The 13,032-nt window shown below is 44.1% G+C and overlaps 1 protein-coding gene across 3 annotated transcripts in view; it reads left to right on the top strand.

The window, feature by feature from the left end:
• Rasgef1b (RasGEF domain family member 1B) overlaps window positions 1-13,032 on the top strand; it is a 521,256-nt gene that overhangs the window by 350,186 nt on the left and 158,038 nt on the right. For all 3 annotated transcript variants that reach the window (XM_042257673.2, XM_042257674.2, XM_076546691.1), the window contains one exon: window positions 10,157-10,237. In XM_042257673.2, the coding sequence (XP_042113607.1) occupies window positions 10,157-10,237 (81 nt within the window). The remainder of the gene's footprint in view (window positions 1-10,156; window positions 10,238-13,032) is intronic.

The following is a 13,032-nucleotide window of genomic DNA, read 5'->3' as shown; positions in this document are numbered from 1 at the left end:
GGACATCAAGCTATATTTCATATCAACTGATTATATAAAATTATAAAATGAAAATGATTTATCAATCCATTCTAACACTCCTAATAATTCAGCAGAAATGTGAGGCACAAAATTTTAGTAGAACATGACTCAGGAAGAGCAGTAAATGTAGTTCTCACGTAAGTTCACATAACATAATCTGCTAATATACAAAAACAGCAAAGCGTTCTATTTACTAAGATTCTACCACAGCTTTATATAACACAATACAGCATATCAGGCCTGCCACTCAGCCTGTTCATGGTAAGTCTCAGCTTCAGTATGAAGCTGTTAAAAATGAAAACAAGGGCTGGAGAGATGGCTCAGAGGTTAAGAGCACCGACTGCTCTTCCAGAGGTCCTGAGTTCAATTCCCAGCAACCACATGGTGGCTCACAACCATCTGTAATGAGATCTGGTGCCCTCTTCTGTATGCATAATAAATAAATAAATCTTTAGAAAAAAAAAATGAAAACAAAAAGCCCTGCTTTTTACATGCTAGATGTCTTATAAAAGTGCCATTAAACATAGGAATGAACTGGACAGCAAGAAGAGGAGTTAAAAGTCAACACTGCATTCTGAACAAAAATCATACAGAAAATAGCTACCACTGGCTACATAAAATCTCCTGACTGGTTAAAACCTGCATAAAACATGCACATTAGACCCATTAGCTATCAAGTTCAGAAAATACCAGTGTCTACTAAACAATTCTCCAAAGCCGGCCTGTAGTCAAAATTAACTCAAACAACATAACACAATCTAACCCTAAAGAACTTTCAGTTATTACTAAAGCAGAGGTAAATTCCAGCTTGGGGACTTTCTCATGCTACAAAGGGCTGGGTATCTCTGGTTCATTCAGGGCAGCATGCAACAGAGTCTACAGATGTCATCAACCTCAGTCAAGGGCAGGCCTGACGGTGCCCAGCTGCAACCTCCCAGGGAGCATGGCTACTGTGTCCACAGAAGTAGGATGTGTGAGATCAAAGGCATTCTGTTCTGGTAGCTAAAGAGATAACAAACCACCCCCCTCTTTAAAAGCTCCTTCCTGGAGTAAGTCAAAGGATATGTGGGGAGAAATAAAATACACTCATCTTCAGAGTAAGGATTTTGAATATTGGTGTAATCCCTATTTGGGAAATTTTTACCAGAGTCATTTCTTTATTTCTGATTACATCTTAAGGATGTATCCAAATTCAGTTTCTGCTGACTTATTGCTAAGTATTTCTAGGAGAAGATATTAGCTTTGCTCCGAATGTTTTAACCACTAGCATAACTGCAAAGTACTATTTCCCAGAGTCACCAGACACTGGAAGAGGAAAAGGTGTCCAAGCAGCAGGCATGACCTTCCACACAGGATTGGTAGGATTGTGTCTTTGCAGTGTGTCTCCATTTGGTCTGTCATCAGTCAGCTGAGCCCATGTAAGCCTAGTTACACAGGAACTTTTTAGGCAGGCTAGGGGAGGGCTGTGTTGTGAGGAACTGATGTTAACTGTTAAATTTCTTAGAAAGTGCAAAGTAATCCTGAGCAGGCTTTTGACTAACAAAGGAGGGGAACTAAGGCATCTATCCTTCATGTCTAGAGCTGTTCATCTTACCCACTTCCTGCATCCAAGAGTCCATGTAAAGATGATGTGAATGGCAGCCAAATTTGCCTACTTTGGAAGCAGAGGGTACCCTGAGAAAGGGTGTGCCATTAGGGCTGTTCCCTTTTGTAAAAGTTGTATTGGAGTATAAAAGGTTCATGACTATTTTCAGTTTTCATTCTTTTAGCATTGAATATATACAAATACATTTGCAAGAACAAAGTGCCTCAGACAAGTGGGAGTATCACAGAGATCCCAGAGGAGGGATGCTCTGCCGGGTGGGAACATATGAATGAATGGCTTCAGGTGGAAACTACAGTCATGTTACACATTGAATGGAAAATTGAGCAGCTCAGAAAGAGAAGTGAGGAGTGGATGCTGGGAGGTCAAGAAAGGCTGGTTTGGTTTGGTTTGAGGATGAGTGAAGAGTACAAGCGAAGGTTCTGTGGAAGGACACTGGGAGAAAGGAAAATGGAGTAGCATGCGTCAGGAATAATAGGAAGAGTCTAACCGAGAAGGGCCCATAGGCCAAGATGCAGTTTTACTCTGCATGGAGAGAGTGGAAAACTTCTGAAGTGTTTGGTTGGAGCAGGAAGAAAATAGAACAGCGCCGTGGGAGGATCACAACTCACTTTATTTTTAAAAAGATCAGGCGTGCTGTGGAGAAACACAGAGCTGCAATACAGAGTCTTCTACAAACCCAGGAAAAGAGGTCTAAGAGTGCAGACAGTGAGAAGTGGAGGCCGCCACTTCTGGGAAGCTTTCTTGGTTGTCCTAACCCCTCTGGGTTAGTTTCTTTCCCCTGGAGTCTTTCAGAACCTGGCTTGCTCCATTTAATCCACCTTGTCCCACAGGCGTCGTCATCATCACCTCTGCTTTGAGCGTGAGGAAGTGTAAGGTCTGGAAACGTGTAGCAATGTGTGCTAAATCCCTTCACATGGGAGATGGTGGAGCCAGAGGGGGATGAGAGGGAGGAAGAGGGGACCAGGACTAAGTAAACTATAAATAACATAATGTGTGTGCAGGAGGCAACAGGAAATTTTGGCTGTAGCAGAGAGTAGAGAGAGGAAAGTGGGGTAAATCCACCCAAATGTGGCACATTTACATATATAAAATGATGCTTTAAAAAGAAATGGTGGGTGTTCGTGCCGTTTAATGCTGTTTGTCTCTCCCTATACAGAGCACACCTCTGCACCTGACTGGACTCTTCCGTGTGTTTCCCTTCCCTTATAATCCTGTCCAGGGTTTTTCCTGCTTCTTCTGCTGCCTGAGCACATAGAAACCTGTCCATGGCCGTACCTACCAACTGCCCTCCAACCCCTGTGTGCATCCTAATGATTCTAATAGTCTGATTAAACATGGTTTATGTCCAGGGTTGCTTCCTTCCGATCGCGCCCTCCTTGACTAGTACCCAGTTGTCTTTCCCCCGCTGGTTTACAGTCTCCTCTCTATTCACACATGGATTGAAATCTCTTTTCATAAAGATAATTGTCAAGTTGGATTAGGATTCACCCTAATGACCTCATTTCACTTAATTAACTCTAAAATTCCCAGTTGCCAGTCAAGCATGGTGGTACATACCTTTAATCCCCAGCACTGGGGAGGCAGAGGCAGGTGGATCTCTGTGAGTTTGAGCCAGCCTGATCTACAAAGCAAGTTCCAAAATGGCCAGGGCTATTACACAGTGAAACCCTATCTTAAAAAAAAAAAAAAAAAAAAAAGTCCCTGCTTCTAGACATAGAAAGGAGGCAATTTTAGGACTTCAGTATATGAATTTCGGGGTGACACATTCAACTACAACATGCCTTTCCCCCATCTATTACCCTCCTCATTATCTACAATTCTCCAAGTTGTTCCTACCTGAAGGTTCAGATGACAGCACCCTCCATCCTTACCTCCATCTTCTCCCTCCTCTCAAAAGCATCCTGAGTAATTTAGACCAGGACTTCCTTGTAGGTGGAGTTTTCCTGTCCTGACTACCCACTCCCGAATAACCAACATGGAGATTTAAGATTACTTCAAAGTGCTCAGCAATAGCTCAGGCTTGTTACTAGCTAACTCTTACATTTTAAGTTAACCTGTATTCCTTATTTACACTCTACCACATGGTGATGCCTTTATTAGCATGACATGTTCATCTCCTGCTCCCTCTGCGTCAGCACAGGGCTCTAGACTCTGCGCCTTTCTTCCTCCCAGCATTCTCTCTGTGTCAGGCTGTCTCACCCAATCTCTTCCTGCCCAGCTCTTTGCCAATCAGCTTTTTATTACCAATGAGAACAATACATATTTACGGTGTGCAAAGATTGTTCCACAGCACTTCCTAGCCTCATTCTCCTGTTGAGGATGAAGTTGAACTCCACTGACGTGTGGGAACTAGAGAGAACTGTTTCTTTCCATGTTTTCTCATGCTTGAATAGATGACTTCCCGTTTTCATTTCTCTTTTCGCTTTTCTGAACTCCTAGAGAATTTGGGTTCATACCTTGGAAGTAAATGGACTGTGATTTAACTAACATATGCTTTGTTTTGACATTCTGAAGAGCTATGCAATTTGTATGCCTCTCTTTGGGGATATATCAGAGATTGTTTATTGCTTTAGGCATGCTGCCTTATTGGACCTTCTAAAAAAATTATACACAATGAAACCCCAAAGAGGTTTTGTATCAACCAAGTGTGAAAGCCAGTTTTAAGGGCAGTCTGCTTTTCGCTGTGTCATAGGTTTCTCACTCACGAGGCCCTTAGGGATAGACATACTTACTCTATAAGGATGGACTGTTTTAAGATTGTGCTTGCTGATTAACTCTCATTTTATTACTTCTACAAAATATTTTAAAATATTTGTCTGTTATATAAACTGATTGTATAAGTTCTGATAGATTTTTATTTAAAATTGTGATCAGTGAATATTGAATATTTTAAAATTTTGAAGTAAACATACCTACTTAAAATATGAGTAGACATCTAAATCATCTGTCTGTACCTTTTATAATTTTTATTATTTTTTTTTATCAATTTTGCTCAAATATTTTAAGAAACGGATATCTTATGCAGCTTAAAAATAGATATGTAAAAATTCTCACTAAACTTAGCACAGAAGTAAGTTACAGTACCTGGAGATTCATTTGATGATTGACAGCAGGGGAGGAACGCTGTGCATTAAGTTATAATGGAAACTCATAAATAGCTGCTATTTCACTCCAAAAAGGCTCTGAAGAGAGTCACAACAAAGTGTCTCTCATTAGCAGGAGAAGCAGTAGCAGCTTTATCTGAGTACTGGTTTATTTGCTAAGCTGAGTTTCGGCGTAAATCCTCCAAATAAGACTGTGATGTGCGTACTTTGGGGAAACTGAGGCTTAGCAAGGTGTGGTTGCTCGCTCACCATTTGACTTACTAATATGTTTTGAGTTGGAGTTTGAGACTCCATACTCATCGCTTCCACTGTGGCACAAGCTAAGGAAATTACAGACTGGAGACCTAGTCAGCGGTTACTCATTAAAACCAGGGACATACTGGGTACAGCAAACCCTTGAAACCAATGAAGCCATAAAAAGGACATTGGTCATCTGACACTGAGTTATTTAACCTCTGTGGCCCTTAGTGTCCTCATCTGTAAACGTGAGGTTGATTATGGTATTTGTGTGTGTGTGTGTGTGTGTGTGTGTGTGTGTGTTTTCTGTTTAAAAAAATAAAAGAGGTGGTGTATGTGTGTTGTAATAGATATATACACACCCATCATCTATACTATGTATGAGAGACAGCTCTATAAGTCACTCAAGCCCTTTTATAAAGTTGTAAACTAATAGCAAATAACAAGAGCTATAAACATGCTTATGTCTTTGGCTCAGGAGTTCTATTTTTGAAAATACAGCCTCAAGAAATGATTCAAAACATGAATAGAATAGTTTTAATTACAGGGGGAAATAGTAAAAATACATTTCAAGATATCAAAGGTGTCACCATTTGTATTATGGATGGGGCATTGTATTGTTACCACATATTAACAATCCGGACCACGTAAAAACATTGGAAATATGCAATACAAGATGGGAAGAGGGTACAGGTGTCTGCTGCAGCGCAGTCTGTTAGCTAAACACATATGCAGTGGGAACAAGGCTGGCAGGAAGCTCACACACGGGAGGAAGTCCTAGGAGTGAGGCCTTTTTCAAGCAGCTCCTACTTTAATGTTCTAGGTGATGGTAGCCTTGTGGTAGGTGTTAGGATCCTGCTCTCACTCTTCCGGGTCTAACGTCTTATGTCATCAGGGGGCCTGGGCGACGTACCCGCTTCATGGTCACACAGTCCCCACCTTAAAAAGCTGGACTCGGACACCCACCGCTCTCTTCCTGGGTTTCCTCTCTCTGTTCCTGCTCTGTTCCCTCCGCCAGGCCTGGCTCCCTTCCTGTCCCCTTACTTCCTTCTAATAAAGCTCTTTCTAACTCTGGTAGTCTGGGCTGTGGCCCCGTGGCTTTTTGCCGACCAACCAGCGCCGTTCATCCTATCAGTAGGTACAGGCCTTAAGTAAATTCACAAAGCATGGTGGAAAAATAAGGACATTTCAATATTCAGTGTAAAACATCCAGGAAATGGAAATTGATGTGCAAAAGTATAGCTTTCCATTTCGGAGGGGTGGGAGACAAGGACCCAGGGAGATACAGAAAAATGCATAAGCAGGTTGGGTTTGAGAGGATCCCCCCTGAGAAACCTCAAAGTTAGGATGCTCTCCACACTGACCCCCCACCCTGTCTGCTCAGAAGCCTGTGATAATAATAACCAAAGAGGGAGGAGGCCAGTGTCACGGCAGGCACAGTTCACTCAAGTTCAGCCAGACTGTACTCATGGGGAGCAAAGGGGAGGAAGTCTAGTCAAGCCCTGGTGAGTCAACATGTCGCTTCCCTCCACCCTACCCTCCTCCTCTCCCGAGGACAACTCACTGTGTGTCTGTGTGTCTGACCCTTCCGAGGAAGGGACTGTGGCCAGCGTGGGTGGGGCAAGTCCTAAGTGACATTAGCCCCTCAACAGCCAGGTTGGGGGAGGGGCAGATAGCGCAGGGGTCTGGGCAGCGGCAGCTAGTTATCTGCGTCACATCTAGAGTCAGGTACTGTCTCCCTGCTCTTTTTTCCATGGGGTGCTTGAAATGTCCCAGCTCCCTCTTAGACACCAGGAAATGTATGTGGCTCTGGAATAGTGTGAAGAACATCTAGAGCGCTCTCTTAGTTCCTTAAGAACACTGGCCCTACCTACACAAGGGTCCACTGTGCTGCTCCTGATTTAAAGAAGAAAAAGAAAAAAAAAAAAAGAAATGTTAGGATGGAAGGTTAGCTAGAGGAATGGTAATCCTTGATAGAATCTGCCTTCATGGCTGTAATGCTCTGAGCTAGCCTGGAGGTGTGGAGAAGAGGATTGGAAGAGCTGATGGATTTATTTTTTATTTATTTATTTATTTATTTATTTATTTATTTTTGGTTTTTCGAGACAGGGTTTCTCTGTGTAGCTTTGCGCCTGTCCTGGAACTCACTTGGTAGCCCAGGCTGGCCTCGAACTCACAGAGATCCACCTGGCTCTGCCTCCCGAGTGCTGGGATTAAAGGTGTGCGCCACCACCGCCCGGCTAGAGCTGATGGATTTAAATAGCCATGGCTTATACAGAGTGTACAAATAAGGCCCCAGAGGGAAAGTCCGTTTAGATCCTTTAGCTGCCCAGGGACAACCCTTGAGCAGATGTGTCCAGATCATCCTGTTCAATAAGCTGGGAAGACCCAGGTGATCCCCCGTCCTCCTTCCAAACCCTGGTTACTGTTACTTCTGTCTTTTTGAACAAAGAGCCAGTCATATTTCAGGCTGCAGGACAAACACTAAAGATTGCAATTCCAGCTGAAGCTCTTTGATGCCTTGCTCTCCTTGAGAAGTCCAGTCAGAAAGTTATAGCAGGTAGATCCCCTCACACCCTTGGGGACTGCTGACTTTTACACCCCCCCCCCCCACTGCTGATTTTTACAGCTCCTTGGGAGTGCTCTGAGTTTATCATCAGAAGATAAGAAGTGATAATTGCTCTCACTTTGCAGAGGTCTGGGAGGATTTTAGCCAAAAAAAAAAAAAAAAAAAAAAATGGTTACTTTGCCTGGGGTGGGGGGAAGGGGTTCAGCATCTCTCTGTTCCTCTCTTTATTCCACATCTGTCCTAAGCACTCACTTTCCCCACGTTCTGCAAGTTGGGAGTTGGGGGAAGCAACGGTTAACTCCAGCCAGCCGTGTACACACTTTGGCACTGAAAAGGGAACAAAATTGTGAGAAAAGCCTGAAATGGGAGCTGGGACCAAGGAACCGGAAGCCTTGTTATCATTACTGTATGCCTGGCACAGTCTACATTTCGCATATGAACCCATACAGCCCAGAATCATATTATCCCACAAAACAAACAGTGTATAGGTAAGAAATCCGTATTTTGCAGACACTTTGTTGTCTTAGCTTAAAGTGTGCCCAATGCAAAGGCATCAAGGGAATGTTTGGCCTGCAGAAAACCAGGTTGCTCAAGCCCCTAAGAAAGCTGGTTCCATGTTGCTATAGCAACTGGACCAGCCTCAGACAGAAGGGCAGAGTTCTCAAATTCGTCTGCTGCTTCCAACAGATTGACTTCTTCCAAGCCGAGTCATGTTCCTCCATCATCAACACTGCAAGCATTATTTTCATTTTAAGAAAGGGGGGTTTCAGTGTCAAGTTAAAACATTTAGACCTTTTCCCCAGTGTTATTCAATGTCTTTTTATCTCTAGAAAACGGAAGTTGTAATGGGATCCTTAGGATCCTATAGAACTTTCATTCATGCATCGACCAATAATATGGTTGGGACTTGCACCAGTGGGGTTTGACGGTAATTACACTTTGATGGCTGGAACATGACCTGTGAAATGAGTTACTGGTCTCCGTTTAACTCCTAATGGACAGCAAGCCACCTCCCTCAGAGTCGGAGCATAGCCCACCCCACCCCACCCCCCTTTCCCGCCTCTGAAGTCAGAGTTTGGCATGATTTCTCTTGAGGGGAAATTGCAGAGCCTCCTTCCAAGCAATTATTCTTTGCCTTTCTGGGCCACGGGTATCTCTACAATTAGTCTCAAAATTCTCTGCGAGATGTGTGTAAATAACACAAACCATATTTATAGGCAGGGCCACCCTGGTGGAGAGCATGTTATCTGCCCTAGTGGGGTGAAGGGGAGGTAATTAGTAGCAGCAGGAAGAGAGATTTCAAACCACTAAAAAAAAAAAAATCTTCCTTTACCTCAAGAAACACAGCCAATTAAGAAATGGCAGGGGGTAGGGATGTGTCAATATTTGCTGATTTATTATTAAAGTTCATTTTTATTTTATGGGATGTGCTGATATGTTTAGTTCTTTTTTTTTTTTTCATTAACAAGTTTCTTGCTGTCCTTTCTCTATCAAGACTAAGAGAGAGGGTGATAAAACGTGTCATGAGAAACATGAGTTTGGACTGGAGACGTGTAGATCTGACAGCATATTGTGGGAATTTGTAAAGACATGAAAAGTTTCAGTTGACTAACGGGAAGTTTACCTAGGAGAGAAAGATGCCACAACCCTTCAATACAGTTCCTCATGTTGTGGTGACCCCAGCCGTAAAATTATTTTCATTGCTACTTCGTAACTGTAATTTTGATATGAATTTTGTTACTTGCTATGAAATTTGTTGTGAATCATAATGTAAATATCTGATATGCAGGATATGTGATATTCGACCCCCAGGATGGGGGCCCTTTGACCTCACAAGGGATTGTGACCCACAGGTTGAGAACCACTGACCTGCACTGTGGAAGACCAGTGCTAGATGGTGATGCACACAAGAAAAACAACACTTAAGTCCCATCCTCACTAGCCCACATTCCCAGTAGAATACAGTAATGTGTTGTACTCTCTAGCCACATGGTCAGTGGGACCTGCGGCAGGGAGAAATCGGTTCTGGTCTACTGTGAAGCAGTCAAGTGTTTCCTTAGGAACCTGACCTGGGCTTTATAGGATGGGTGGGAATCCCCAGGCAGATACTGAAGAAAGGGTGTTAAGAACCAGGAGTAATGCAAAGACATTGGCGACTTAGGACAATCGTATTGAACAGTGTGGCCTGAAGTTTAGGATAATTCTTGGAGAGAGTTGGAGCTGAGGCTGAAAGAGTCAGTGGAGTCTCTTCAGCGGGCTCTGAACTTTGGAAATTTTGCCACACCGGAATCAAAAACCAGAAGCGTCAGCATGCTGTTTTCGAGGCAATGAGATTAGAGTCTTGTGCTCTGACCTAAGTCCTAGAAAGATCCTTTTACAGATAACGCAGAAATCTTCTGAATTTCTGTCAACATGCATCTGTGAGTTCTTTAGACACGTGGAAAGTGGTATTGTCATGTGTCCCTGCGCAAGGTTAAATGGGTTTGCAGACTGCAGCCTGAAGCAGCCCTGGGAAAATGCTGGCTCGGGGATTTCATTGACACCCATTACATTTAGTGCTGGAGGCACTTTTGAGGCAGGGAAACCTCCGCAGCCTGAAATCTGTCTTCTGTCCCACAGGAGCAGCGATGGAAACCTGTGTACTGCAGCCTCGCTGCCACGTGCCTCACGGGCCCTCTGATTGAGAAGCCAGGAGGAAAAGTAAGACTGTTTTCTTGTCTTGTTGAATGGTGCAACTCGGGCAAAATGCCCTTTATTTCTTTTGGTCTTGAGGTATTGGGGGAATTGATCAAATCCATTTCATAAGAGTAGTTGTTAAAAATCCTGAACTGGAACTCTGGTTGCTACCAGTGAGACTTGCCCTTGGCAAAATGTTGGGCCTGACCAACGTTGCTGGGAGTGGCCCGGGCCTCAGCATCTGCCTCCCCTTCCATCCCAGTGAAGCCCTCCTTACCTCTTTCAGGCTCCTGAGCTTCCCAGTCCATCAGGACATCTTGAAAGGATGAGGGTAGATTTACAGTCACAACGTCTTGGTATGGTGTTCAGAAACAATTCCTTGTGTTAAAATATGTGTCACTTAAGCCATCATGTAGCATAAAGATATTGCCTCTAAAAGGTGTGTATGTCATAAGCTGTGGTTCTGGCCTTGGAATCAGACTCATCCAGGGGTAGATGCAATGGGAAGACTGGGGGCTTTCTGGAGTTGTACTGGTTGGGTTCAGATCCAAGCTCTGGCCTCCACTAGCTCTAGATTTTGAGGAAGTTCCCATTAAAAGAGACATCAGATACCAGGCCTGCTTTGTGAAGCCATCACAAAGGTGAAATATTTTAATACAAATCCACAAAGCCGGGGTTTCTTTAAACTTGTCTTGTTTTCTCTCTATCCAAGTATGGGATGGGTTATGCCAATGAAGTGACCGAACAAAATGAAAAGATAAATAGTAAGTTTGGATGAACCACATCTCCAAATGGCGTAACTGGAGGAACTGGAAGACAACAATACGCTTTAGATAGGTGAAGCGAGCCAGGCAGTGGTGGCACATGCCTTTAATCCCAACACGCAGGAGGCAGAGGGAGGTGGATCTCAGTGAGTTCGAGGCCAGCCTGGTCTACAGAGTGAGTTCCAGGATAGCCAGGGCTACACAGAGAAACTTTTTCTGGAAACAAACAAATAAACAAACAAGCAAACAAAAAAGAAAACAAACCCACAATTACAACAACAAAAAAAAGGAAGAAAGAGAAAGGTGGAGAGAGCTCTACTGAGTCGTGGGCATTTTCCAGGCATAACGTCACACAAGTGGAAAGATTCCCTGGTTCCCACAGCCTTCTGTCTTTAGCTGTTGAGATGTGTCTACACACTGCACACAATCCAATGCCTAGAATGAAGCATGGTCTCTGGAAAAGAAAAAAAAATACGTAACAGTTCTTGAAATGGCATCTTTCATAGATGCATATGGGCAGAACCAGTTCTTAAACATTTCATAACAAAGTAGGTCTGTATCCCTGCAAGCTCTCGGTGACTTTGCCTGAGCTGTGCATCTGACCCTGGCGTTGTCTACGGTGTGAAATCCCGATGAGGAAGCCTGCCTCCGACTGTTGGGTCAGCAGTCCTGACACTGAGCAGACGTGGCAGGGAACCAGGCCAGCTTCCTGAGCCTCTGTTTGCTCAGTGCTCCGTGAGGTCTGAACTTCCCCCTCTGCTGACTTCAGTTCAGTGAGACGAGTTTCGCTTGTCCCAAAGATGAAACCAGCCAACAGACGAAACGCAGCTCGGATGTCACAAAATGTGTTGGCAACCGTTTGGGTGGCCATCGCCTCACTCAGCTGCTATCCCCCCCAGTCTGTAGACTCTTAATAAACAACCACTTTGCCTGAGGAGTGGGGCCTAGGCGATCCACCAGAAGTTCATGTGCCTCAAAGAGGTCTCTCTTGGCCAACCGGAAGGGGCTCAAGCCCTGTCTGGCACTCTGGGTTCAGTGACACGGTTTCTCTGTGTGGACATCAGGTTTTTCCTCACCTGCTATTCAGTGAGCAGGTAGATTTCTGTTTTCTCAAAACCATTGGGTTGAGATGGACCCTAAAGGACATATTTGTTTTCCCTTTTCTCATGGCCCTGGCTTCTGGCCTTGATATAGTTGGTATAAACTACTCTAGTGAATTTGATCCTCAATCACTGTGATGTCCATGTACGTGGTGGGGGTGCAGCGGGGAGATGTGGGACCCTGAAAGCATAAGCAGAATTCAGCCTTCAGGAGCCAACCTGATAGCGAATCTGCTCAGAATCCAGCCTGCCTTCCTCACTACAAAAATCTTTCCTGTGGGTGGAAGACTGAAAACCAGACCTCGAATGAAGTCCAACCACCCAAACGAAGCTGTCTCAACTGAATTCAGGACCAGTGTTTCCTTGTTGGAGAGAAAGCAGGGTCTTACAAAGATTCCAGCTACACAGAGAATTCCAGTGTGAGTTCATAATAAAAAAAAAAGAATATCTGGGAGCCAAGTCTAACAAAACAGCTAAGGATAACTCTTTTCCTTAATGACTGTCGTTGGAGTAAAGCAAGGACACTTTTGGATCCTGACTGGGAAAGAGAAGCCAGGAAAATTGTCGTAGGCAGCAGGCGAGCAAGCTGAGAGTATGTGAGTGTTCGCCTGCAGATAAAGGGGAGTTGGGGGTTTTAATTTTCCATAATTAGAGTCAGTGCCTTTTGGGTGGAACATACAAAGTTACGGAAATGGGAATGCAAATGTTAACAATATGCATCCCGGGATTCCTGGGAATAGCCTGGCAGCCTTCTTTTCCTTCTCTGCAGCTGCTTGAGATCCTGTTGTGAAAGCTGGGGCTGAACTCAGCGCGAGGCAGATCCCACAGTGTGACAACCAGGGGACTTCCTGGGTAACCTGTAGGAGATGCTCTCTCAAGGTTGAACAGAGCAGAGTACTTAAGAATAGTTGATGGTAAACGTGCTATTCCTCAGAGGTTGTTCAGATTACAGCAA

Source organism: Peromyscus maniculatus, chromosome 10 (assembly GCF_049852395.1).
Source record: "Peromyscus maniculatus bairdii isolate BWxNUB_F1_BW_parent chromosome 10, HU_Pman_BW_mat_3.1, whole genome shotgun sequence".
In the NCBI taxonomy this organism is placed as follows: Eukaryota; Metazoa; Chordata; class Mammalia; order Rodentia; family Cricetidae; genus Peromyscus; species Peromyscus maniculatus.
The sequence above is the reverse complement of the archived record's forward strand: the minus strand, read 5'-3'. Positions and strand labels throughout refer to the sequence as shown.